A 27,234-nucleotide genomic window follows, 5' to 3' on the forward strand; every position below is an offset into this window, starting at 1 on the left:
GACATTAAAATTGCTACCAAAGCAGTGACAGCTGCGCCTGTCTTCCGTGTCTATTGTCTTCTCTGCTGTTGGTTTAACGGTTTCCCTTTCACTGGCTCGCTGTTTGCCACGCCTGCCCTCTGGGCCCTCACTGTCAGATTGAGCGTCCTCTGCTGTGTCTATTCCTCTTCGTTTCTTTGAGTTTTTTCTCCGTTTCTTTCCCTAGTTCCTGCCAGGCTGCGTTTCCACCCCTGCATTTTGCTGCTTTGGGTCCTTGTTTTATAGAGTAATGTACAGAGGTAACTTCATTCGTCAAGTTTTCTTTTGTTCTGTTAATTTATGGCAAAATTGCTTGGTGACAGTTTCCACTGGCTTCTGGTGAATGTTGCCATTTGTGTTTCCTGTTTCTTTCCTCCTCTTTCCCATATCATCTTTGCGGAGAAGCACGATTCTCGCCTGAGGGCGGCATGGCCCCATTGGGAGGCATTTAGATAAGAGGGTGCTGGCGGAAAGCTCAGGGTGCGCAGGGCTAGTGTGGAAGGCAGCCAGTGTTGGTCGTCACCATGGTGGCAAAGTGCCTCTGTCATTCAGCATGTGGGCACAGAGGTGCAAGATGCTCTGTAGCGCCCAGAATAGTCCTGCAGGACCAAGAACCGCTGCAGCCACAGAGACCACGATTCCCCTGGGAGCTCCCTGCTTCCCACAAGAGGCACGTGTCTGGAAGGGGCTGGCACTGAGTGGGGGTCGCTCGGCCCCAGAGAGGGGCCAGCCTCCCGATGGCTCCATGCACGTAGCATGAGCCTGTGTGGGTCCTCATGCTGTGCCACTGCCTCGCCCTCTTCTCAGAACCAGGCCAGGGCGGGGCACACTGTGCTCCTGCCACTTCAATGTTGCCTCTTTCATGCTGCCCACACCCTCCAGCTCCTACTCTTAGTGGCTTTTCAATCTCTGTCCAGTTGGAGGTTTTTTCCTTTCTTTTCTATTTTTTTTTTTTTTTAGAGATGGGATCTTGCTATGTTGCCCAGGCTGGCCTCAAACTCCTGGCCTCAAGCGATCCTCCTGCCTCAGCCTCCCAAGTATCTGGGATTATAGGCATGAGCCATGATTCCTGGCTGGAGTCTGCATTTCTCACACTAGTCAGCTTTGGGGTGGTTGCTGAGGTTTTTCCAGAGAGAGGCTGGGAACCTCGCCTCTTACTAGGTGCTAGGATGCAGTATCTTCCTCGGGGTAAGGGGCCCCACCAAGGTCTCTCCTGGGACCGGGAGTAGGAGGAGTCGGGGGAGGGAGTTGGTTCGAGCAGGCCCAGGCGCAGCTGGGCAGGGCCACAGACCACCCTGAGGGATGGGCTGAAATCCTCTGGCATGGCCCGAGGGGTCAGCGAGAGTAAAGGCGCTCCCAAGGAGGAAGGGGAGAGAAGGAGGAGGAGTCAGCAGGGCAGGAGCGCGGCTCTCTTGCCATGTCCCGAGACTGCCTGGCTCTCCTGGTTCCAGCTGGGCCACTGTGACAGGCTGAAGAGCAGCCTGACGCTTCTCTCTGCTGCCCACTCTTGCAGGTGCGTGGAACTCACGAACTCACCAACCCTGGGGTCGCCGAGGTCACCATCCGGCCGGACCGCAAGATCCTGGCCACCGCAGGCTGGGACCACCGAATCCGCGTGTTCCACTGGCGGACAATGAAGCCGCTGGCCGTGCTGGCCTTGCACAGTGCTGCTGTCCAGTGTGTGGCCTTCGCCGCCAGCGGCCTGCTGGCCGCAGGGTCCAAGGATCAGCGCATCAGCGTCTGGTCGCTCTACCCACCCACGTGACCTGCGCTCTTCTGGGAGATGCGGAGGGAGAGAGGCTCCCGCCTTGAGCAGAAGCTGCCCCGCAAGGGCCCCTGAGCACCAGCAAGTCTCGGCCCAGGGACCACTGAGTCCTCAACTTCTTCATGCGGCTGGCTTTCCCTTCGTGAAACACATCAGCACGTGACAAGGACTCGCTACCTGCCGTGTGCCTGGGCCTCTGCGGCCCGGGTAGGAGATGTCGGTTGGGGCCTGGCGTGGGGCCACCCTGAGGGTATTTTACAATAAACTTCCTGTTGCCAACCTGCAGGCTTGAGTGGGAGGTGTCTGAGGAGGCGTCTCCGGGTTCCCTCACTCAGGGTTGGAGCCCTCAGGTGCCCCCCTGGGCAGGGCACGGCAGGGCAGCTCCCGCCACCTGCTGTCACGTGGATACCCCGCGTGGTCCCCATGGCCAGGCCGCAGGAGGCTGTAGACGCTCACGCAGCTGCCCACAAGAGCTCCTGACATGCGGGGTGAGGATGGGATCAGGAGAAGGAAGTAACTGGACTCCCTAGAGAACGAGGCAGGAAAAGGGGACGGCAGGGCTGGTGGAAGGGCTCGCGGTGTGCAGGGCCAGGCCGACGCAGGCCAGGGAGGGACACGCCGTCTCCAAGGAGAGCAGGATGAAAGCGTGGCCAGAGCCATCTCTAGACAGTGCTGGGCAGAAAGCAGGAGGGTAGCGAATAAGAGGCACGGCCCTTCACAGCCTCCAAGGCCACAGTCGCAGCCGCGACCTATGGCCCACGGCGCGGCAACTCGGCAGGAAGCAGGACTGAGCCACCGGAGCGGGCAGTGCACCCAGAGTGCGTGGCCAAGCCCAGCCTGGCCGGTGTCTGCGCCTGAAGCTGGGGACTGATTGGGAAAGAGGGGACCCTGAAAACAGGGACAGGGGCCTATGGGCAGAGCCTGCAGAAGCCAGGAACTGCGAACTCCTGTGTCTGCCGTCGCTGCCAGAAGAGCCCCCTCTGCCCCGCCTGAGGCCAGCCCCCTCTACCTGAAGGCCTGGGTGGCCTCACCCAAGGCAGTTGCCCTGCAAGGCCCCCCCAACCCCCACCACGCTTCTAGCCCTGGACCCATCCTCGAATCCAGCAGGCCCTGGGCAGGGGGTGACCCGAGGAGGCGCCACTCTCCGGCAGGACAGCCCGGAGCTCCCAGCTTTCCAGGCAGGAGTCTGGAGAACACGTGTTGGGGTCGGGAGTGTGTGGGCCCAGCTGGCTGGAGCATAGACGGGTCAGGTCAGTCCATGGGACAGGCCACAGGAAAGCCATGCAGTGGGCGGGCTCTGCCGGCCGGGCAGGAGGGATGCGGGCCAGAGGGTGGCTGCACTGAGTGAGGTGGGCATGCCTAACCACCTTGGTGCACAGCGGGGCAAGGGCTCCCAGTCCTGGGGTGTTTGTCACATGGGACCCGCCCACCTGCAGTGGGAGGGGCCAGAGGATGCACCTCTTGCTCCCATTGGAGGAACAGAGTTGCAGTGGGAACCTTGAAGGGCCCTGTGCCCGCTCTTCTCTGTAGGTCAGAAGTTACAGTGGGCCAGCCTGGGCAGGGGCCAGACCCCGTCTCTACAAAAAAATAAAAAGCTGGGTGTGGTGGTGGTGCTCCTGTAGTCCCAGCTCCTCTGGGGACTGAGGCAGGAGCATCTCTTGAGCCCGGGAGTTGGAGGCTGCAGTGAGCTGTGATGACACCACTGCACTCCATCCTGGGGGACAGAGCGAGACCTTGTCTCAAACAAACGAAAGAAACTATAGCGGGGACTGCTGCCACCAAACTGGGATGTCAGTACTGGGCAGGAGTGCAGCCCATGCCAAGCGCAGGGGCCGCCCGCTTGGGCACTGGCCTGGCCTGCTGGACAGGGCTGGCTGCCAGCATCCCAGGCCTCCCTTTGGGAGAACCACACTGATTCTCCTCCAGTGTCCTGTAGCTGGCCAGCAGGATGTTGGGGACACACCTGGAGGGATTGTCACAACACTTAAACATTGGAGAGAAGAGACCTTGGTTTAGGTTGCAGTAACGGACCCTTGTCGGGTGCTAAGGGAGCCCTGCTCTGGGCACTTGTCACAGCCTGTCACAGCCGAGCATGGAAGTTGTCAGCTCTGACGTCCCAGAAACAGTGGGGGCACGAGGAGGAGGAGGCGCCTGCCCCCTCGCCTCCCTCCTCACCCCTGCCCTGCAGCTCCACCCTGGGCCCCGGGGCACTGACTGGGCCCTGCAGCCTCTGGACTCCCCAAGGCCCGTGTTTTTGGCGAGGGGTAGGCTCTGCCCCTTCCCCACTCAGTTTACGTCCCTGTCATCTTTGGCATCACCGCTGTTCACAGGAACAGACCGGGCCCCACGGCGGCAAGGCGTGTGTTTCATATGCAGGGACGGGGCTGCGAATCCACATGAGGTTGGCCGCACCCAGATACATGATTCTCCCACTGTCCGAGGCGAGCCGGGGCTTGTTGGCTGCCGGCACCTTACCTAGGGATGGTGCAGAGGTGTCGCTGGCAGGGGCAGGAGGACCCAGCGTCAAAGGCCCAAGCAGGGCAGATCACAGGCAGCTGACCAGAGCCCGGTCCGAGCCGCCCCCAGGCCGTTTGGTATCGAGCAGTGTCCCAGCACATCTTGTTCCTGAGTCTTGGTGCGCAGGGTGGAGTCGGGTGGTGACAGCTGTGAGGCCCTCACCCCTCCTGTGCGTGACAGGGCCACGTGCCCAGGTCTGGGTGGATAGGGCAGACCGGGTCCCACCCACCAGGCAGATTCTAGCTTCCCAGGTGTCACAGATGTCATATGTCATGTCGGAAAAGCTGGTGGCCCAGGGCTTTTGTTCACTCAGCTGAGCTGCCTGGGATGGCAGTGGAGCCACCTTCACTAGAACGCCGGGGTCCGAGCCAGCCCAGAGCAGTGCAGCCCCCAGGTCCTCTCCTGAGTTCCTCCCCGGCACCCACAGGAGGGCCACAGGGCATTGCCACGCCAGTCTTTGTGTCAACTGGCCCTGGGGGTTATGAGTCACGTGGGGACCCCCTACAATGTACAAAGAAACGAGGTCCCCAGCTCCCGATGCCCAGCTTGGAAAAGATACTTAATGTTCCCAAAGACTTGTCCTTGTCACATGCCTGGTGCTGAGTCCTGCATGCCCTAACCCGGCCAGCAGTGCCTCGTAGAAGGTTCTTCAGCAGCCGCAAGGCCTGTCCTGCTGGGAAGGTGCTGGCCCGGCCCCCTCCTGTCCCAGGCTGGGCTATGCACATCTGTCCTGTGGCCTCATGTGTGGACGGGCAGGTGCTCAGCAAGGAGCAACCTCAGGCTGCTCCCGAGTGGCCCTGGGAGGAGGTGTGTTCACCCGGCACAGCCAGCGAGTCCCTGGGATGCTCTTAGGACCCTTCCCGGGGGGTGGCTTTTTTTTTCTTTACACAAATGATCGTGGCAGCTTTTTTGTGATAGGAAAAATGAGAAACAACCCAAATGTCTGTCGACAGATGCTGGAAAAGCAAACCGTGGTGTGTCCGCACAGTGGAGTCCTGCCCGCAGCGAGGAGGGACAGCTACAGACACAAGGGCAGGCCTGGGTGGACCTGCGGCCCCAGGGGCAGCTCTGCCGAGGCTGGTGGGCCGGTGTCTGCCCGGGTGTGGCCTCGCGGTGGCCTGAGCACCCCTGCGTGGCCCAGGTGAGGATCATATGCCCCCGTGAAAGGGGGTTTCAGCACCAGAGCAGCCAGCAATGCTGCCCTCCTGGGAAACGAAGGGGGCTGGACTCGGTGTTCACGGCGCACCTTTCACGGGACACTCCCTACACCTGGCAGGTGGCCTGAGGCCTGGCTGTGCAACCTGTGACCAGGGGCCCCTCACACAGGACACTTGTTCATACTGGTGGGTGTCAGCTACGCCAGGAGCCCAACCTCGTGTGCCAGGGGCAGCCCCTGGTTCTTCCGGTGACAGGTGCAAATCGAACACACCACAATAGGAGCAAGTTCAAAGATTTTTACTTCCGGATCCTGGGCAGGGAGGGCAGTGCTCTGTGCCTAGGTCCCGTGAGGCAGGAACAAGGGTCAGGCAGAGAGAGCGTGCACGGCAGCTGGCAGTCTAATTAGGGAGTCGGGCATGGGCACTTCAAGTTCACAGACGAATGCCGAGATGGTCCGATCAAAGGAAGTGGTGGGAAAGTGGGGCGCCCGGTCTGCCAGGTGAGGCAGATGCCTCCGTCCTCGCTGCCTGCACCCTGCCTGGGCCACAGACCCAGAGGCTGACGGGTGTTGTCTGTGCATCCCTTGGGGCCTTTCCGCTCGCCGAGGGCCCTGGGGGCCATCTCGGCTGCACGCGTGTGCCTGCCCGAGGGTCCGCTCCGCATACTGGGCTGCACCGTCTGCGGGATTGGGGTGGCTTTGCGAACTCGGCCCCACGATTTTCTCCTCAGTTCAAGATAACTTTTCTGTCTGCTCAGCTGTTAATGGAACAGCCTTCTTCAGGACTCAGTGTTTCTTCCAGGAGTTGCTGTAATACTGCGCCATCCACGACGGCTGCGCCAGGACGGTCCTGCACCCTGGACATCAGTGCTGCCTCCTGATGTGGCCTCCTGTGAGCTGGCAGGAGCGCCGCGGTGGCGGCAGGAAGGCGTTCTTCTAAGTGGAAGTGTCGCCTGGAGGCCACGCCCCAAGTGTCCGTGTGCAGATCCTGGATGAGCCCGAGGGGCGGCGGCTGCCACGGTGGCACTGGACCCCAGCCTCGCTGGTCATGTGCTGTGGTGCCCTCCAGGGTGCATCCAGCCCGTCCCGAGATACGTGGCTCAAGAGCCTCTCGGAGTCTTCCGTGACACTCTCTTAGCTAGTGGTGGGGCCGCTCCCGGCCAGAGAAAACACGTGTCTGCAGGTGGCAGCAGACGTTTCTTGCTGTGTGCTGCCGACAGGTGTGCTCTGCCGTCCTGTTCTTGTCATGAGAGCTCCCGGGGTCAGGAGCGCAGGCTCCATGTGGCCAGTCCTCTGCTCAGGCCTCGAGAGGCCACAGTCAGGGTGGCAGCGGGGCTGGGGTCCTTTTCTGTTCAAGGGCCCCAGGCCCCTCCACTGGCACTTCCTGTGCATCGTGTCTCTTCACGGCTCCAGTGTGGCCTTGGGACGTTCCATGTGGTTGCTTTTGGGGCCCAGCGTGGGATCCAGACGTGGCTGCAGAGCCCGTGTGTGGCACAAGGGAAGTCCCCCGTCCCCAGTCACTGCCTCCAGGGCAGGGGTGGGGCCCCTCTGACCACTGGGAGCTGCCCTTGGCAGCACGTCCCGCTCCATGGGCAGGCGGGCAGCTCTGGGCAGGGATGTGGAGGCCTGGCGGTCCTGGCGTGTCCACCTGGTGAGACCTTGTCGCCAGAGCCCAGGGCCTCCCTCCCAATGGTGTGACCGTGTGCTAAGCCCCTGTCCTACCCCATGGCCACCTGCAGATGGGCAGCACTCACCCAGCTGCACGCTGCCGGCGGGTCCCTTGGAGACAAGCAGCCCTGCCAAGCGTCTGTCCCTTTGCTCCCCAGTGTCACCTCCAGGCCAACGGGCAGGCACCAGCCCTGGAATAGGCAGTGTACCTCTGTGTCTGGCAGTGGCGACCCCACAGAAAGCCTGGACTCGGTGCTCCCATGCTGAGGGGTCAGCCAGCACTGCAAGATGCTCCAAGGAAGGACTCCGGAGCACAGCGCCCGGGATCTGCGCCACAGCCGGGCTGGGTCTGTGCCGACGTGCGGTGCGTGTCTCCACACTCCATAGGGAGTGACGTTCAGTCAGGTGCTTCCCACCTGTGTCTGCCAAGAAGCCACAGAACACGCTTCTGCACAAAAGGACTGTTTGCACAAAGAAAAAACATCCCTTTAGGGGGTTCTTTAGAAATGCTTGGTACTCAGTTAGCTGTAACTTCACATGAAACCCTAGCATGGAAGACAACAGGCTGGCGCCGGCGGAAGCATCGCAGCTGAACTCGACGTGCACCTGTGGCACGCTCCCCCCAGCCTGCCCCTCCTGCAGGTCTCAGCCCTCCAGCATCCCCTTCCCGCACTGGGGGTGGAGGCCTTGGAGACCCCCCCGCTTTGTCAGCCTCCCCAGGTCAGTTAGCCATGGCGCGGCCCCCATATGGGCCCCCACGCCCCAGCTCTTACAGGAGGCCCCTGAGGAACCGGGCAGGAGGGACGGATGGGAGGCCAGGCAGCTGCTGCCGAGTGGGGCTGGCCGAGGTCCAGTGCCGTGCCTGGGAAGCCACGTAGGAAAGGACTGAGTCGGGGGTACAGCCACGGACCACAAGGAAGTAGGACACGGCCACAGGATGTGCTAAGCCAAGGAAACAGTAGGAGGCGCTCATGGCCTTTGAATGGACCACTGCCACCCTCCACCCCTGCAGGTGGTCTGGGAGCAGTAGCGCATCTGCCCCCACCACTGCCTCCCGTATGTACAACCGGCATCTGACTTGGGCTCCAAAACCCCTGGAATATGGCATGTTGAGAGATTGAATCATTTGGTGTCATCCTGTTGCTGCCTTAACACACCACCCAGAACTAAGCAGCATAACAGCCGTTCTGTGCACGTGGGGTCTGGGAGCAGGAACTCGGGAGGGGCTCAGCTGGGCAGTTTGCTCTGTGGTGGTGGCCAGGGCTGGAGGATGTGCTTCCACCACAGCATCATCGCCCACGGGTCTGGCACCTCGGCGGGGCCACAGCAAGGGCCGTGAACTCAAATGCCTTCGGGTGTCCTCTCAGTGTGGGGGTCTCAGGGAGGCAGGCTGGAGCCTGGGGCCTTCTGTGACCAGCCCCGAGTCAAGGGGAAGGCACACAGACCCCACCTCTTGGTGGAGGAAGGTCAAAGTCTTTGCAACTTTTGCAAAATAAGGCTTGTCCGTGTTTTGCTTTGTGCAGCAAGAAAGAGTGAGCACAAACAACTGAGATCCCAAAAATGAGGAGCTGGGACCTGTGCAGATCAGCCTCACACTCCATTGGTCCGTGGGACGAGCCCAGCCGCTCGCCCGCTCTGGGCTGGCACAGCTGGGCGAACACCAGCCCGGAAGCACCGCATTCCTCACTCAGCCCTGCTCACGGTTGAGATACTGACGAGCAGTGCTGGCCATCCCAATGCCAGGGCACAGGGATTGGGATCTTCCATCCACATGAAATCCAAAGAATCTCTCGTCTCAAGAAGTGTCAGCAAAAGTATCAGAAGCTAAAAATAAATATGAAAGATGGGCTAACGAGTGGCTCAACATGGCAAGAGGGTTTGTTATAAAAAGAGACTCAAGCATCAGAAAGAATAAAATACTTAAGAATTAACCAGGAAAGTGAAAGCTTGTATTAAAATACATTGTAATCTATAAAGCATTGCTGAAAGAAACGAAAGAAGACGTGAGTGAATGGAGACACATCCCATCTTCGTGAACTGGAAGACTTAATATTGTCAAGATTTCCCTACTACCCAAAGCCTTTTACAGATTCAACGCAATCCCTACCAAAAATCTCAGTGACATTTTTTTGCAGAAGTAGAAAAACCCATTCTGAAATCCATGTGGAATCTCAAGGGATCCCAAATGCCAAAAACATCTTGAAAAAGACCAGAGTTGGAGGACTCACACTTCCTTTTTTCAGGAATTACTACAAAGCCACAGTAATCAAAATAATGTGGTCCTGACATAAGGGTAGACACATAGACCAATGGAATACAATAGAGGACCAGAAGGAAAAAAATATATATATATATATGTATATATATGTGCATATATAGTCAAGTGCTTTTTGACAAGAATGCCAAGACCATGCAATGGGGAGAGGACAGCGTTTTTGCAAACGGTGCTGGGAAGACTGCATATGCATATGCAGGACATAGTTGGACCCCTGCCTCACACCATGTATAAAATTAACTCAAAATGGATCCAAGACCTAAATGTAAGACCTAAAAGCATAAAAAATCTTCAGAGAAAATATAGGGCAATAGCTTCATGACATTGGATTTGGCAATTTGTTGGATATTATACCAAAGACACAAACGGAGCTTCATGAAAATTTAAAAATTATATACGTACATCAAAAGATAACTATCAACAGAGTAAAGAGGCAACCCACAGAGTGGGAAAACAGTTGCAAATAATATGTCTGATAAGAGATTAATATCCAGAATATGTAGAGAAATCCTAAAACTTGACACTAAAAAAACCAACAACCCAATTCAAAAGTGGGCAGAGGACTGCATAGACATGTCTCCAAAGAGGTTACCCAAATAGCCAGTGTGCACAACATCACTCACCACTAAGGAACTGCCCGTCAGAACGACGGCGAGATGCCACCTCACGCCCTCCAGGATGTCTGCTGCCAAAACAACGCTGAGGAAGGTGTGGAGAAATGGGAAGAAATGTAAAAACAGAATCACCGTAGACCCAGCAATACCACCTCTAGGTATGTACCCAAAGAACCGAAAGCAGAGTCCCACACAGGTATGTATACGCCCATGTTCACAGCAGCATTATTCACAATAGCCAAGACCTGGAGGCAACCCAAGCGTTCACCCACGGGTGAATGGATCTTTTAAAATGGCTTATCCATGCACGGGAATATTATTCAGCCTCAAAAAGGAGGGAAATTCTGACCCCTGCTACAACATGAACCTCGAGGACATTATGCGGAGTGAAATAAGCCAGTCATAGAAAGACAAATACCGTGTAATTCAGCTAGAGTCGTCGGAGTCGCAGAGACAGATGGTAGGAGGGTGGCCGCTGAGGCTGGCGGGGAGCGCAGGAGACGTCCGTTTTCCAGGATGAAAAGGCTTCTAGAGGTGGGTTGGCGGTGCTGTTCGCACAGCGGTGCGCATGCACGTCAAGCCATTGAACTGTATGCTCAAAAATGGTGATGACGGTACATTTTATGTGTATTTCAGCTCAATTAAAAAAATTGAAAAAATGGCCTGGTTAAATGTAGCTAATGCATTACCTCACATAGTTAGCATTTTTGTGGCGAGAACAGTACACAAATACATACGATTTTACAGGTCAATTTTAAAAATAAATTTGAAAGAATAAAAAAGCTTTGAGGTGGGGGTGTGTCCACCCCACTGAGTGGTGGCAGCCGGGCCCTTCCCTCCCGTGGCACTGACGACTTTCCAGAGAGACCTGGTCCGGCGTATGGAGAAGACTCCTAAGAAAGAGTAAGAAAAACCAGAACGAGAACTTCAAAGCGCAGTTGTCGCACCACATGTCTGGGGAACAAAAACAAATAAATAAAAATTAAAAGCATAGTTTAGTGCTTTTAGAACCAGTTTTCATGACTTGCTCAGATGGTGTGGGGGTGTCTTTACTAAGATGTTTAAGACACTTCTGGATCTGATATACTAAGCTCATCATTTCCATTAAATATTTAGAAGTGTTTTTAATGAGTTTACAGTCGGTGTTTAAATGTCAGGGGAGATTTACTTTGTCATAGCCATAAATTTTGATTTATCAACCAAGTCAGAGTGTGACTATATGGAGAATTGTTTATTACACAACATACAATCTATTAATCTTGAGAAATTATTGAACAATTTGCTTGTTTTTTTAATCTGGGAAATTTCAAACATAAACCAAAGTGAAGGGAAAACACGACAGCGCCCCCACGTACCCCTCGCCCAGCTTCAGCTCTCAACAAAGACCTCGCTGGCCGTCACCTGAGTTCCTCTCGGCCACCTGGGCCCTGGGGCATTGAAGGCTTGGCGCTTGGGGGCCCGAGGGAGCCCCAGGCTCACACGGCCGCCTTCGCTCAGAAGCCCCTCTCATCGTGTGTTCCTGACGTCTTCACCGGAGCTTCCACTCTCTCGTCCTGAACACGGCATGACAACTCCATCCCATGAGCGTAGACAAAGTGCTTCACGAGAGGCACCTCTCTTTCCCCATGGACGAGACCAGACACTAGACAAATGTCTCTCTGTCCGAGCTGCATGGAAGGGCAGGGTGGGACTGGAGCTCCCGAGGGGAGGACTGCCCGGTAGAGACAGATGCCTGGTCCCGCTGCCAAGCCGCGCCCCACCTGGCAGCAGGGCACGCCTTCCCACCGTGAGTCCACGACCCCAAGGAGAGATGTCTGATCAGGGAACTAACCTCCCTGTCTCACACTTCGAGAGATTCAGACCAGAACATGGGATTGCAGTAGTCGACAGAACAAATCCTGGCGCTGTGCCCAGCACACTAAGTTCAGTGGATGGGGCAGAGAGTGGGAGGACGGCGAGTGGGGGAGGGGGAAGGCTGGACACCAGAGTGGGGCGCAAACGAGAAAAGGAGGAGGGGCCCGGCAAGGTGTTCTTTATAGATGAGTTGAACTCACATTCAATGAAATTCACCCTCTTTAGTATCTGGGGTTTTTTTTGAGAAAATGCCTTGCTTTGTTGCCTGGGCTGGATGGAGTGCAGTGGCATCATCACTCTCAGGCGGCTGCTGGAGCCATCCTCCTGCCTCAGCCTCCCCCGCAGCTGAGACTACAGGCACGCGCCACCACACCCGCCTGATTTTTCTATTTTTTTACAGAGACAGGATCTTGCTATGTTGCCCAGGCTGATCTCGAACTCCTGGCCTCAATCGATCATCCCGCCTTGGCCTTTCCAAGTGCTGGGATTACAGGCGCGCCCCACTGTGCCCTGCCTGGTTTTGTGAGTTTTGACAGGTCTTTTCACACAAGTCCCATTGCCCGGTTAGCTTCTCCCAACCCTCGGGTCGGCCCTTCCCACACCTGCAGTGTGTGCTCCTCACTGTGGTTCTGCCTGCTCCCAGGTGCTTATAAATGGAGCCTGGCTTCTTCCCCTGGGCAAGATGCAGCCTGGACCCACCAGGGTGTCTGTGTCTGCCTCGGTAGTTCGCTCCTTTTCATGGCTGAGTCCCGCTCCGTGCACGTTTGGGTTGTGTCCTGGCTTTGGCACTGTCGGCTGCCGTGGATGCCAATTGCCAGTCTCTGTGTCTGCTCCCCTGGGGGGCCGTGCTCGCCTGCTGCCTTGCCTACTGGACGGGCCACACACAGCTCTGCATGGCAGGCCTGCGGGCCGCCCCGAGACGCGGCTCCCCTCGCTCAGCATGGGAGACCCGGTTCCTGAGCAGGGTGGGCAGGCTGGTCCTGGGTGGCCTGAGGTCCACTGGAACCCACCCCCAAGGTGATGTTGCATCTGAAGAGCCCCTGGGTCCTCCCCAACATGGAGGCCAGGCCGTCTGTCCTGTGGTATGATCTGTCCCTCCCTGTGGGAATGTGAGCAGTTTTAGAGCCGGAGCTGCCTCTCGGTCGTCTGAGAGATTCCTTGTGGCTGGCCCTCTGTGGCGTGAAATGCCCTGAAGTGTCTGCTCCATGCCCTGACCCCAGCTCTGCTCCTCAGCCCTCCGGGGGGGACGACTAGCCACACCACCCTCCTCCCGAGCAGCCGAGGTTCCTAACTAAAGCTAGAGAGCGCCACGCCAGGGTGCGCGGGGTTGGGGGACAGAGAGACCATCCCTGCAGGGGGACACTGGCAGGCGGGCAGGGGAGGAGGAGGACCCCTCGGGCTGGGGGAGGGCACAGGTCCGCAGCTCTGCCCGTCACTGAGGAAGCCACTGGGACTTTCCAGGTAGCCCTGGGGGAGCCAGCAGCCACGGTGGGTGAGAACTGCCTCCCATCCACGCCTGCCGGCCTACCCTTCCCTCGGGAGCTGGACACTTGGAGGAGCCATCTCCAGGGATGCTCCAGCAGGCCTCTGACCCCCACTCCCAGAGCTGTCACCAGCCTTCTTCAGCCCACCCTGGCAGCGCCCGTCGAGGCCGACCCCTGGGGCGCTGGACCCACCGCTCCAGGGTGGGCGCCTCCCCAGCAGGTCGGGGTCCACTTCGGCCGTGGAGGAGCATGGAGGGCCCCGGGGCACTGCCACATGTCAAGTGGGACTTGGGGGCTCCAGAGGTCAGCACATTCGGGGCTGCATTGTCTAACTGCTCCAGACTGTGTGCAGCCGTCTGGGAAGGTCCGCTGGGGCCTCACTGTGGCCCTGTGACGTCTGGGCCCAGTGGTTTGGTGCCAAGGGGGCCGTCCCATGCACGGCAGGGTGTTGAGCAGCACCCCGGCCTCTGCCTGCCAGATGCCAGGGGCACAGCAGTCTCCACCCAGAGTGACGACCGAAGTGTCTCCTGGGGACACTACCACTCCTGTTAGAAACCACTGGTTCAGAGACAGTTGAGGAATTGGTCAATCCTGACCTGTTAGAAGTGCCTTTTGCAAACTAGATAATCCAGGGTTTTAAAAATTGTTAAATACACATTAAAAACACAAATTTGCCATTTTAACCATTTTTAAGCATACAGTTCAGTGTCATTAAGCACATTCACACTGTCATGCAGCCATCAACACCATCTATGTCGAGAATTTGTCATCTTGCAAAATGGAAACTCTGTCCCCAGTGAGCGCTAACTCCCCGCCCCCCCCAACCCCTAGAGACCACGGCTCTACTTTCTGCCTCTGTGGATTTGACCACTGGGAATCTCGTGAAAGTGGCATCAAGCAGCATTTGTCCTTTTGTGACTGCATCATTTCACTCAGTATAATGTCTCCAGGGTTCATCCGTGTGGTTGGCAGGTGTCAGAACTTCCTTCCTTTTTCGGGCTGAGTAATATTCCCCTGTGTGGACAGACCGTGTTTTGTTTATCCAGCCATCTGGGCTACTGTCAGTGCTGCTGCTGTAGACATGAGTGTCCCAGAGCTCCTTGAGGCCCTGCTTTCAATTCTTTGGGTGTTTTCCCAGTAGTGGGGTCGCTGGATCGCGTGGAGATTCTGCATCTGATCTTGTCGAGGAGCCTCCGCACTGTTTCCCACAGTGGCTGCCGGATCTTCATTCCCACCCACAGCCCTCAGGGTTGCAGTTTCCACATCCTTGTCAACATTTCTTCTGGTGTTTTTATAATAACCATCCTAATAGGTGCGAAGTGGTATCTCACTGTGGCTTGATCCAGGTTTAATATTCGTCCTAAATCGCTTTCTGGGTATACATGGAATGGGATCCCTTGCAGAGACTGAAATTCTGATTGGGGATGGAACACGTGCATGAGAGATAACTGACATCTACCTGAGGGACACCCGGTAGCTGAGGGCAGAGGGGCCGTGTGGGCTTCGTGAAGCAAACCAGCCGCACCAGCCTGAGGAAGGAGGCCATGCCAGCCCCAGGAGGCTGGCCTGCCCTGGGACCAGTCCCCTTCCTGGCAGCCACCACGTCAGGGTGCCTAGATGCCTGGAGCTCCATCCACCCTGCAGCCCACCTGTGAGAGGAGCGGGACTGCACGGGGCCTTGGGGACACAGAAGAGCAGATGGGGGCCGGGAATGACAGTGGCGGCTGGGGCCAGCCCTACAGCAAGCTTCCCGGGCAGTGACGGGCTGTCCAGCTCTCTTGAACAGGGTGCCGACTCTGGTCCTGGGCCCTGCCTGGAAATGGGCCCTCCCAGCCGGCCACCCAGAGGGAGGAAGGGCGTGGCCATCAGAGCCCAGGAGGACCCACCCAGCCAAGCAGGAGGGGCCACTGTGAAATGCCTCCCTAGGGTCCTGGGGTCCCCTGGTCGCTGCCCTCTCTCTCTCACAACTGGGCCATTCCTTCCCAGTGCCCACCACCCTGGTAACCGTGTCTGGGGCTGTGTGTGTCGGTGTCCACCTGGTGGCTCAGCGGGGCACCCTGGGCGGGTGTGTAGGCTGCTGGCACCTCGGTGCTCCCAGCAGCCCACTCACTACCTGGGCCTCGCTCCAGGGCCTGAGCGCAGCCCTGTCCCCAAAGCTCAGCCCCTGCAGGCTGTCCCAGGCAACAAGGACCGAGCAGGCAGTGCTTTCAGATTGGTAAGCTGCAACTTGATGAAGCTACAGTTTCCTCAGCCCCTAGGACTTTACTCGTTGTTATCAGGACATTCTTCTCAGGGAAGCGGCTGCTTCCACGCCTCACCTGGGCCCACCCGCTGCGCTCACACAGCCCCGCATCTGCAGACGCACAGTGACGCCAGCTGGCAGGCACTCTGGTGCCTGGGCTTCCTGTGCAGCCTCGGCCTTGCCCGATGACCCACGGCCCTCAGGGACAGGAAAGGGGCCTGGGGCCTGCAGTGACCCCAGGTCGACCAGGCCGTCCCTCATCTCGGGGGCAGCCTGGGGAAGGGCGCCAGCAGCCCCCACCCTGGGGCGATGCCCTGCCTGACATTTAAGGGCCAAACTTCGGCCTGGGGAGCCTTGGGCGGGCATGGCAGCCATCACCGCTGCCCCCGTGTGTTGCCATCACAGGAGAAGCTGCCTTGGGGAGGAGTCTGGATGAAGGGTGGGTTGAGACAGAGGGAAAAAGCCTCCAGAGGAATTGAGGCCGGAATGACAGCGAGGAAGGAGAGGAGGAGACAGGTGGGTGCAGGGAGGGGCCCCGAGAAATGATGTGCAGAGCCAGGTCCTAGAAGAGCAGCGCCATGTGGGGACTGAAGACAGGGAAGCCGGGTCCCTGTTTGTGAGAATGTCACCCAGGGCAAGATGCCAGCACCCAGAGGGACCCCCAGGCCTATCCTCCACCGCGGCCCCTGTGAACGGGGACTGTGCCGTGATGTCACGTACAGCCAAGTCAGGAGCCCTCCAGCTGGGCTGAGACCCCCTTTGATTGAGACATGTCGTGACTTCCGAGATGCTGAGATGTGAAGGAAAAACCCTGCACATCTCAGAGTCAGCGAAACGGGGGGAGCAGCGGGCCGGCTGGCCGGGGGAAGGATCACGTGCTTACTCTACTCAACCGAAAGCTGATGGATGAAGGATGTCGACAATCCCTGCCTCTTTATAATAAAAGATAATTTAATCACAGCTATTAAAACCATCACAGCTATTAAAACCTAAGCTTCTCCCCGACGTGGGCTGCTTTTAACAAAAAACCGTGGGTTCTGCTGTTCCCCACACACAGACCTGGCAGCCGTCAAAGAGAGACGCTGAGTCTCTGGGCTTTGGTCGCAGGAGCCCATCTGGTTTGAAGTACTACGACAAGCAGGGAAGGGCATTGAATCAAAGGCCCAATGTGTGTTTTCTGGAATACAGAAAACGCGTGAGGTAGCACCAGGATAAAGTCCCATCCTGCCCTCACCAGGGCTGGGCGCCACCACCTACTCCTTGGAGGGTCCAGAGCAGATGCAGAGGGCTCGGTGAGGAGGGGCAGGAAGGGCCCGAGAAGAGCACACGGCCTCTTTGGACCCCACAGGAGGAGGAGGAGAAGGCAGATGTTCCAGTGCCTGCGGCACAAGCACGGGGGCCTCCCGTGTTCGCGGAGAGCTTCCTGCACAGGGCAGGGTCAGCACCACAGCCTGAGGGGCAGCTGAGGCCCGGGGCCCTGGAACACGGGCCACGTGCTCTCCTGGCACTCGGCTCCTGCTCGGGCTGCACTGCCACACTGGGATCACCTGGAAGCCACCACCCTCTAGCCACTCGCTCAGCAGCTGTGGCCACGTGGCATTCTCCGGTGCATAGGCGCTTTGATCTGTGGCACACCCGGGCTCGGTGCCTGGGCCTCGCACAGCTGTCGTCGCAGGATCCCACACGCTCCCGGCTGCCCCAGCTGGAGCGCGCCCCGGGGCGGCCACGACCCTGCCATATCAGGGTCTGCTCTCCCTCTGCAGCTCAAGGCGCCACGGACAGATTCCCAGCATGCTCCTGCCTCTGCACCCCACGTGCCTCCCTGAGGGAGACGCATGTGAGCAGCCCCTCCGAGCAGTGTGGAGGTCCCCGGACTCCCTTAGACAAGGGGGCCAGCGCTGTGGAGGGGGTTCGTGGAAGCCCCGGGTGGCTCTGGACCTGGCCTCATCCTCTGCAAACAGGGAGCAGGGCTGCCGCAGGGTCTTCCAACTGCACCCCCAGCACTCAGAGGGCCAAAGTAGGTATGGACAGCCCACCCGCACTCAGTCAAGAGCTTACCCATTTCCTGTGTCATGCATGTGTTGTTTTCTGAAGGGTTTGGAGGAGGGAAGCAGGGTCTCGGGACCCCAGCTCTTGTCCTCCTGAGACTGGCAGTTGGACACCTGGGCCAGACTGGGTGGGGGCAGATCGGGGCTTCTGGACGAGCTGGGGAACCCAGAGGAGGGTGCTGGGAGGAAGCCTGGGAGGAGATAGCAGGTGGGACGAGACCCCGAGTGGCAGCGTGGCTCAGGGGGCAGGGCGGGCGTGTTGGCAGAGGAAACTTAAAGCGAGGGGGATGGCAGAAAGGAGGCCACTGTCTTCTGTGGCTCGAGCGGGGTGACTAATCACCATAGCCTGTGCAGCTCGCGAGCAGCAGGCATTTACTTCTCGCAGTTCTGGAGACTGGAAGTCTGAGATCGGGGTGGCAGCGTGGCCAGGTTCTGCTGAGGGGCTGCTTCTGGTCGCACGGACAGCAGCGTTCCTGCTGTGTCCTCACACGGCCAAAGGTGGTAGGGTCCTATCTATCTACCATCTATCTATCCAATTTATTTGACAAGGTCTCGCACCATGACCCAGGCTGGAGTGCAGTGGCGCCATCATAACTTGCTGCAGCCTTGAACTCCTGAGCTAGAGCGATCCTCCTACCTCAGCCTTCCAAGTAGCTGAGAGAACAGGTGTGTGCCACCATGCTAATTATTTTAATTTTTTGTAGAGATGGAGTCTCACTATGTTGCCCAGGCTGGTCTTGAACTCCTGGCCTCAAGTGATCCTCCTGCCTCAGCCTCCCAAAGTACTGGGATTACAGGCATGAGCCACCGCACCCCATCTGGGGTCCCTTTTACGATGGTGCTAATCCCATCCATGAGGGCTTCACCCTCATCACCTAATCACCTCCAAAGGCCCCACCTCCTGACACTACCTGTTTCAACATAAGAATTTGGGGGGACACATTCAAGCCATAGCTATTACAGAATGGAAGCCGACAGAAGCCATTTCATAGGGGAGTCCAGAGGTTGCTGCCCACGGGAATGTCATCACCACAGGGATGGTAGTGCCGGTGCCCGCAGCTGGTGGGCACCCACCAGGCACCCGTTAAGGAACAAGTGCTTGAGAGATGGTGGGCAGCCTGGGCCAGCCTCACAGACACAGGGCAGAGCGAAAGCCACCCCCCGAGTGCCTTGCTGCATGCTGTCATTTATGAGATGTTCTCTGACAAACTCTTCTATGGGGGTGGAGGGGAGAACGTGCTTCTGGGAGCTGTCACCCAGCAAGGGTGCACCCTCATCCGCAGCAGCCAGTGTGGTGACCTGCAGTTCCCATGGAGTACTTGGAACAGGGCCAGTGAGGACCTGAGTCTACACAGCTGGCCAGAGTGGTGGCTTACACCTGTAATTCTAGCACTCTGGGAGGCCGAGGCAGGAGCGTAGGAGTTCGAGACGAGCCTGAGCAAGAGCAAGACCATGTCTCTACAAAAAATAGAAAAATTAGCCAGGCGTGGTGGCACCTGTAGTCCCAGCTACTCAGGAGGCTGAGGCAGAAGGATTGCTTGAGCCCAGGAGTTGGAGTTTGCAGTGAGCTATGATGACACCACGGCACTCTAGCCCGGGTGACAGAGTGACACTCTGTCTCAAAAAAAGTAAATGGCCATGTATGGCTAGTGGTGATCCTGTTGGACAGCAGGGTGCTCCATCTCCCCTGGCCGTCAGGACAGGATGGGGGACATCTGTACATGGCCAGCAAGCTGCACACCAGGGGCCCTACACTTGGCTATGTGTTCCACCCTCACACTTACAAACGCGGGGCTCCAGCATTCATTCAGGGGAGAGCGTCTCCTTGCTTTAGCTTTGAACAAAACCAAGGTAGAGGTCTCTTTAATGGCACCCCTCCCCCTGTGCCCCACAGGACACCCTGGGCGTTGAGAGTGCAGAATGGCTACATTCCAAAGGGAGAGAGGGAGGCCTGAGACGTGCCCAGTGCCCTCTGCAGCGCAAACCCCGGCCACCACCCCTCAGGCACAGGGCATCCCTGGCCTCCCAGGACAAGGTGGGGTGTGATGCAAATGGATAACGCTGCCCCAAGTGGGGATCGCACTGTCACCTGCGGCTGACCAAAGGGAGATCTGCAGTCTGCAGGCTGGGGCAGGACTTGGGCATGGGCCTCAATAGCTGGCCCCAGGGGTGCATCCCTTGGGCTGTGTCCTCAGAACCTGCTGGCCACTGGGCAGATGCTGCAGAAGCCTTCACACCCTGGTGCTGGATGCCCTTTGAGGCTTTCAGTGGGCCCTGGTGTCCCCCTCATTTCCTAGACTGGCCTATGGGAACAGCTCCTCCCATCCAATTGCTAAGCCCCTGGTCACTTCCCCCAGGCAAACAAATCCCGGAACGAAGAACAGCTTGGGTCCAGGGCTGACATCTGGAAGTGTCTGGGCATGCCCTCACAGAGGTGGCACCCAGGCCACCGCTGCCACTCGGCAGTGATGGGCCGAGCAGCCTAGAAGGCAGCAGTTGCCACAAACACTGGGACAGACACGGAAAGCGGGGAACAGAATCTCCGCCACGTGCACTTCCCGTTCATGTGGTGTCCACGTTAGCGGCCCTGACGCTGGCTGGCGGTCAGCCTTTCCTGCCGGCACTCAGGAAGGGAGACATCAAAGGGTTCCTCTGGCTCCATCCCTCGTGTTGAGTTGATGGGGAGAGGTCCCTTGGCCACCTGGCCTGGGAAAATGCTTCATAGACAGGTTTCAAGATGACTCATGGCCACTGTCATTGTGCCCCCTGTCCAGGTCACTCTGTAGGGACACTCACAGTGAATAAAGTCAATAAACAGGGGAAAATGCAGGCTTGGGCTGGGCTGGGCCAGGGGAAACGCTACAGAACAGAGCTGCCTGTTTTTGCCTTTCCATGACCCCATCCGGGTCAGGGGCAGCCCCAACCAGCTGTTCTGTCGCAACCATCGTCCCATCCACCGCTTCCACAGAAAAGCTTCTGTCCCCAAAACCAGTCAGGGCACAGGCCATAGTCCTAGAATAGTGACAACTGCAGATGTAAGAAATGTAAGTACAAAGGCAGGACGCACACCTCGGGCTGGTCCCCCAGCCGGGGAGGCTGGGATGCGCGCACCAGTGGAGGGTAGGGGTCGCGCAGGCGCGGGAGGGGCGGGCGCCGGCGACTGAGCAACGCCTGCGGGAACTGGGTCTGGGAACCGCTTAAGTCCTCCCGTTGTCTGAGATCCCGCCAGCGATCTAACTGGGTGCAAATAAATGGACACGCAGGCAGCTTCCAAAAGAAGCGAAACCGTTTATCAAGTTGGCGCCGGCGCGGTATCTACAGTATCTACACATATCTACACGTATCTACACCGCCTGCAGGCGGGACTCTCGGATCTACACTGCAACTGCCGGCGGACCGCGGGCCACGCAGTCTCGGGGAGAACAATAAATACCACTTCCTTCCGCCTCTGACCGGGACTTTGGCACTGGAGGGCTGGGGACTCCGTGGCCCTCGGGCCGGGGAAGGACCCGAGGCGGCTCCGGGGACTAGGAAACCGGATACTTCGGTGGCCCTGGGGCCGGAGGGTGGAAAACCCCGGCGGCCTGGAAGTTGGGACAGGAGACCGGCCGGCCCTGGGCTGGGGGCACATGTTCCTCGCGGCCCTGGTCGCTGCGCGAGCGGAGCGCTAGCGGTTATCTGGGGCAGTAGTCGTAGGAGCCGGGCGGCGCGGCCCCGGCCGACGAGTACATGTTGGCGGCGGCGGCAGCGGCGGCGGCGGCGGCGGCGGCAGCCGGGCTCACGGCGGGGTGGTGGTGGTGGTGCGGGTGCGCATGCGGGTGGTAGCCGTGGCCGCGCAGGCCGGGCAGCGGGTAGGGCGCCGGCCGGCTCTTGGCCCCGAGGTAGTGGTCGTAGGCGACAGCCGGGTACTTGTAAGGGTGGTGGTGCAGCGGCTCCGACGCGCCCGGCGCCTCCAGGCGCAGCTCGGGGTGCGGGGGGCTGGGCCGGCCGCCGGGCGCGCTGGGCAGCGGGAGGAGGCCGCCCGCGCCACCCGCCCCGGGCAGCGTGGGGCTCAGCACCCGGGCCAGCAGCTGCGGCGGGTGCGGCGGGTCCCCGAGCACGGCCGGGCCGCCCGCGTCGCGCTCGAATTCTCGCCGGGCCTCGGCCGCGTCTGCAGGGAGGGCCGGGGTGAGCGTGGCCGGCCGGGGCCGCCAAGATGACCCGCCGAACCACGCGAGGCCCTGGCGGGGAGGCGGCGCTCGGCATTCCCGACTCTTCTCTGCGAGCCCGTCGGAGACCCCCGCGCCCTCCCCGAGGGCCCGCGCCCCTCCGCGGGCGACAGCGGCGGGCGGGGCGCAGCCGTCGGGCCGGGCGGGCGAGTGCGCGCTTGCCCGCCGCCGCCACGGCCGTTGTGCAACCGGCGGGAAGGCCGCGAGCGCCCCGGGGGTGCAGGCGAGGCAGGGCGCGGTCGCCGGCCCGGGGCGGAGCGCGCACACGGCCGCGACCCGGATCCCACGACCCAGGCCCTACCTTTCTCCGCGCCGTTGGGCTGCGTGGGGGAGGCCACGGGGTTCCGCGAGCGAGCGAAGGCGCTCATGAGCGGCAGCGCGCCGGGCCGGTGGTTCCGGGGCCTGCGGGAGGGAGCGGGAGGGAGGCGAGTCAGGGCGGCGCCTCCGCCAGACACCCGGTTGCTCATTCGCCTCGACTCACCAGTCCTCAGGGTCGCAGTCCCGGAAGCCTTTGGCGAAGGGATTGCTGGCAATCTTGAGCTGCGTGATCTGCAGGGAAGCGGGTGTGAGCCCTGCAGCTCGTCGCCACCCAACCTCGGCAGAGCACAGGCGAGTGTCAGCAAGAGCTCGCCTGGGAAGGGCCTCTCCCGCTGCCCACGTCTGCTACCTGCCTCCTGTCTTGAGGGTCGGGAGCCTCCTCTCTCACTAGGGGACTCCTCTTTGGTGCACCAAGTGAATGAGGATGGAGACCTTGTGCGCCCCGCCCCCGCAGGATGGGAATGTGGTCACCTCTACCCCCCACTGTGCAGTGGGGGGACTGAGCGGGTGCTCTAGGAATCTGGGTAAACCTCGGATCAGGCCCCTGATGGGGAGTTTCCGGACTGGTTTGGAAAACAAACTTTCATGCCGCCCTGACAGTTGCTGCTAGAGAGGTCAAGCAGATAGGAGGTCCTGCCAGCCAGCACAGGAGGAGGGGGCTGCCTAGGCCCTGGGGGGTTAGGGGGGCTCCAGCTGGGTCAAGCTCCACTGGGACCCACAGCCTGCAGGTCCAAGCCTTCCCTCCCTCTGACAGCAACTGAACATGGCACCCTCTGCCCGTGCCCAGGGCCTCCTCCCTGCAGGCCCTCACCCGGTGGTTCTGGTAGGCAGTGACCGCCGTGAAGCGGGTCTCCTCGAACACAAAGGTTTTGAAGTTCTCCTCCGCATATTTTTCACTGTCTTTGCGTGGGTCCACATACACCACATGGAATCGGGGCTGGTATCTGTGCATGGAGTTGAGAATGATCTGCAAGACAAGATGGGGACCAGCTCCAGTGGCAGGACTGGTCGGAGCCAGGAAATGGCTGAGGTCTGAGTAGGCAGTGAACATCCCGGATAAGTTGGGCAAAACTCTTAACTTTGGGGATGAGGCTGGGATCCACTGGGGACTGCCAGGAAAGCCACTCTAAGTGGCAAAAGATCGATCTCTATCGATGGGGATTTAGGTTCTCTTTCCTTAGGTCCCTGATCATTGCTGCAGGGCCTGCCTGCCAGGGTGGTCGCTGTGGGCTAGAGCTCAGCCCGCATGGATTCCATAAAACCTCCAGCCCACATGCACTCCCCGCCTTCCAGTTAGAAAGCCTCCAGCATAAGATCGGGACTGGAGTGAGGAAAGGAGGGAGAGCCTGTTCCCAGGCCGTGTGACCCCTGCCTGGACGCCGCTCTCCCAGCCTGCCCCTCATCCGCACAGCAGTGCTGCCCAAGCTCTGCCTAAGCCTCCAGCCAGCCCCTGGGGACTCCGGAGATTCCACCGGGGACAGCCGGGGAGCCTGGAAAGGGGGCGTCGCTCACGTGGCCGTTGTCGTCCAGCAGGTTGTTGGTCAGCTTGAGCTTGTCGAAGGACACGATTTGTTTCATCCACTGTGTGCCCTTAGCAGGCGAGTCCGGGTGGTAGTGCACGCGGCCCGGCGTGGCGGGGTCCGCCTTCCCAGCCACCAGCCAGGAGGAGCTGTGGAAGGCGTACCTGGAGTGGCACCGGGGCAGGGGTCATGCCACGTGAGGGGGAACACAGAGGGCCTTGCCCATCATGTGCTGGGTGAACCCCAAAAGTGCTTCTGCGGAGCTTCCCCATCTGTGAGATGGAGACCTATAGTGCCACGAGGGCTGAGAGCTTTGCCAAGGGGATTGCGGAAAAACCAGAAAAGTCCCACCTGCCCCCAACGCACAAAAAAGAATGAGCAGGGAATCCAGGACTCGGAGGTTGGGCTTCCCCCTTCTCTACATTTCGCTGCACGCGGGTCCACCCACCCCTGGGTGCCGAGGCGGCAGGCAGGAACCCGGATTTGGCCTCCCAGCTCTCTGGCACAGGGCAGTCCACGTTCCTTTATTAATTGCTGTTAATTGTCCGGGTGGCTGAGGCCCGCCCTGAGTAATCTCTCTCGGCCTCCCCACCTTTCCGGCCCAGCTCCAGGACCCAGCGTTCCCTGGGGATGGGGGAGGGGGACGAGGCACTCCAGCTTGCCTTGTGGGAGAGGGAGACATGAAGAGATGGGGGCTGTGTGCTTGGCCCACCCACCCCAGGCCATGCCCGCCCAGGGGTGTCAGAGCTGCCTTTGGGACCCCTGGGGCGGTTCCGGAGAGCACCTGGGGTGAGGAGTGAGTCTGAGTTGGACAGCGTCCAGGGAGGGAGCAGGGGCAGAGGCACAGGTGCCTGGGAGGACCTGCTTACTAAAGAGCTTCATGCTGTGGGCCCTTGGAGTTGGTCACCAGCACTTCCAGGGCGCCCTCCCAGGTCCTGCATGCATGCAGCCGGCCCAAGTGGCCCCAAGGACTCACTCACCGGTAGCGCTTGTCATCCACTGGCACGAAGTCCATGAGCAGCATGTAGTCCGCCATGGGATCCATGCCGAAGAGCTTCACTTGGAACGTGGGGAACATTCGCCTGGGGTTGGTGAGGCCTCAGGTCACCTCCCTTGGGGAAAGGCAGCCCCTTCTCCTTGACCCACCCACCGGTGCTCGGCAGTGGCCCTTCCCTCAAGCCTCGGGGCTGCCCAGTGAGCCCAGGCCGTGGCTCTCATCCCCCTTCCCCTAGGCTCAGCTGCTCTAGCCCGAGTAGGCTCCTACTCCACTGTGGGCACAGCATGGCAGGGCAGCCCGCCTGGGCCCTTTTTCTGAAACAGAAGTCGCTAGCCCAGGCTGGAGCTGAGCCTTGCAGCCCCAGCCTTCCTCTGCCTACTTTCCCTGCATAACCCAGCCCTGCCCTTGCCGATGTTTTTGTCTCAGGGAGTCAGTTGCGGCCGGCCGGCTAGGCGCCTAAGGCGCCTAAGATGTGCCCTTGGCAGAGCCTCTGCAGCTCCAGGTCAAGGCAGCCCCCGGCTCCAACAAAGTGAAACCGGGTAGTCCGTGAGATTTCGAGGAGTCCGTATTGCCCTTTCAGCTGGGTCTGCAACTGCTCCCCAATCCCTCCAGAGAGGCCACAACCCCCCTGAGTCTCAGGCCATGGCCCCATGCTGGAGTCTCCCCACATTCCTCAGGGACACAGGCAAGTTCCACTTCCCCCAAGACACATAACCCCCAGACACAGCTGCCCAGGGAGGGCTTGGCCCATGCTTTACAGTTCCCCAAATCTCCCCTCTTCTGGCTCCCAACTTAGTGACTGATCGGGGGCTCTTGAAAGGACATCCTGGATGGGTTGCTGGCTGTGGGCCGGCCCCCACCTGATGGCACAGCAGTACCGGCCACTGGGCCCTGGAGGACTGCATGAGGTTTGGCCTCCACTTGCCCTCCTCACTGCCTCCCCTCAAGGCAGCTCCCTGCGGGCAGTGGGCAGAACCAGAGGCTAGGAGCCAGTCCTCCCTACAGGCCTCTGCCACCGCCACTCAAAGCCCCTGCAGGTCAGGGGTGCTGCGGAATGTCCGCTCCTGGGGTGAAGCCCAGCGCCAACAAGGCCCTTGGTGGGCTGGCCTGGGCTGGAGGCCGGGCTGCCACTGTCCTCAGGAGGGCTGGTGTGCCCAGGGACAGCAAGGAGAGCCTGGGGAAAACCTACAAGGCCGGAGGAGCAGAGCACAGGCCCCGGGTTCCCCAGGGCGGATGGCCGCCGCAGGGAAACAGAAACCGAGAGCAGGCTTTGCAAACAGGCCGCGCTCCCCTTGGCTGTGCGGACACCGAGCCGGTGTGTACATTAGACACAGCCCAGCACCCGCCTTTGTCTCCTGGTCAAATCGGGTGCATCCGCAAAACTTGTTCCCCTTCTCTCTCGGCCCTTAAAACAAATACAGGCCCATTGGAAGGCGGCGGGCCGCTCGTCGCAAAGCCAGGCCCCACAACTGCCCGAAATTTAGGCTGGAGAAAATTCCTAGCAACCCCGCTGCACAAAGCAAGCTGCTTTTTAGGGTCCTAATTTTCTCCTGAAATTGTCCAGACCATTGCCAGACTGCCGCTCTTTATCTCGCCCGCATACACTGAACTCCGGAACCCAAACGGAGTTTCCTTGGAGGTGGAATCTGCTGGGAGCTGCTGGGCGGCCGCCTGCTCCCGGCCCCGTGCGCTCCGAGCCGGCCGCTTTCCCGGCGCGCGTTGGGCTCCCGCGCGGGTCGGGCGGGCCGGGCCGGTTCCCTGACGCCGCGCGGTGCCCTCCCGCCTCAGCGGAGGCAGGCAGTGCGAGGAGCGGCGCGCGAGGCGGCTGTCGCCGGAGCCGGGACCGCGCAGAGCGAGGAAGGCGGCAGGGCTGAGAGGGACCCGCAGGTGGCCGGGCCGCGCCCCCCACCCGGCTTCTCGGCCCCACTAGCGCAAATCCGGCCGAGGCCCCGCGGCCCGATAGCGGCCGCACGTGGGGAGGGTCGCGCGGAGGGGCGCCCTGACCTGCCGGCCTTGGTGACGATCATCTCGGTGCCCAGCTGGTTGAACTCGTCCCACAGCGCCTTCATCTCCAGCTGCACGCTCACGCTGGCCACCTTCGCGTTCTTCTTCACTGGCGCCTTGGCGGCGGCCGCGCAGCTGGCCCCGGGGCCCTCGGGCTCGGCGGCGCTGGTGGCGGCCCCCGCGGCCGGCGCGAACGGGTAGGCGTGCGGCTGGGGGCCGGGGGCGCCGGGGGCGGCGGCGGCGCACGGGTCGTAGCGCTGCGGCGGGGGCTCACGCGGGCCGTATGGGTCGGCACCGGGCGACGCGGCGCCCGGGAAGCCCCCCGCGGCCCCCAGGCTGCTCAGGCTGCTGGCCGTGAAGGCTGCAACGTCGCAGAAGTGCGAGAGCTGCGTGAGCCACGGGCTGGACACGGCGGAGATCATGACCCGCGGGCCGCCGCCGCCGCCCCGCCGCCGAGCTGAGCGCTGCCCCGCGCCGCGGGCCGAGTGGCGGGCGCTGCGCTGCGTGCGCCCCTACGGCCAGGAGATCCGCGCTCTGCGCGCCCAG

General features: G+C 60.1%; 2 protein-coding genes across 4 annotated transcripts in view; one reads left to right on the forward strand and one right to left on the reverse strand.

Moving 5' to 3' along the window:
• The window catches only part of GNB1L (guanine nucleotide binding protein (G protein), beta polypeptide 1-like), a 55,358-nt gene extending 53,320 nt beyond the window's left edge, over positions 1 to 2,038 (forward strand). For all 3 annotated transcript variants that reach the window (XM_012654991.1, XM_012654990.1, XM_012654992.1), the window contains one exon: positions 1,532 to 2,038. In XM_012654991.1, the coding sequence (XP_012510445.1) occupies positions 1,532 to 1,783 (252 nt within the window). In that variant the 3' untranslated portion in view covers positions 1,784 to 2,038. The remainder of the gene's footprint in view (positions 1 to 1,531) is intronic.
• An 18,871-nt stretch (positions 2,039 to 20,909) lies between these two features.
• TBX1 (T-box 1) overlaps positions 20,910 to 27,234 on the reverse strand; it is a 10,180-nt gene continuing 3,855 nt past the window's right edge. Inside the window, exons 3-9 of the mRNA XM_012654961.1 lie at positions 26,689 to 27,049; positions 24,668 to 24,769; positions 23,680 to 23,851; positions 22,979 to 23,134; positions 22,331 to 22,398; positions 22,151 to 22,251; positions 20,910 to 21,791 (exon numbers count right to left, since the gene is read on the reverse strand). Coding sequence (XP_012510415.1) covers positions 21,316 to 21,791; positions 22,151 to 22,251; positions 22,331 to 22,398; positions 22,979 to 23,134; positions 23,680 to 23,851; positions 24,668 to 24,769; positions 26,689 to 27,049 — 1,436 coding nt within the window. The 3' untranslated portion in view covers positions 20,910 to 21,315. The remainder of the gene's footprint in view (positions 21,792 to 22,150; positions 22,252 to 22,330; positions 22,399 to 22,978; positions 23,135 to 23,679; positions 23,852 to 24,667; positions 24,770 to 26,688; positions 27,050 to 27,234) is intronic.

This window comes from Propithecus coquereli, unplaced genomic scaffold (assembly GCF_000956105.1).
Source record: "Propithecus coquereli isolate 6110/MARCELLA unplaced genomic scaffold, Pcoq_1.0 Scaffold456, whole genome shotgun sequence".
NCBI lineage: Eukaryota > Metazoa > Chordata > Mammalia > Primates > Indriidae > Propithecus > Propithecus coquereli.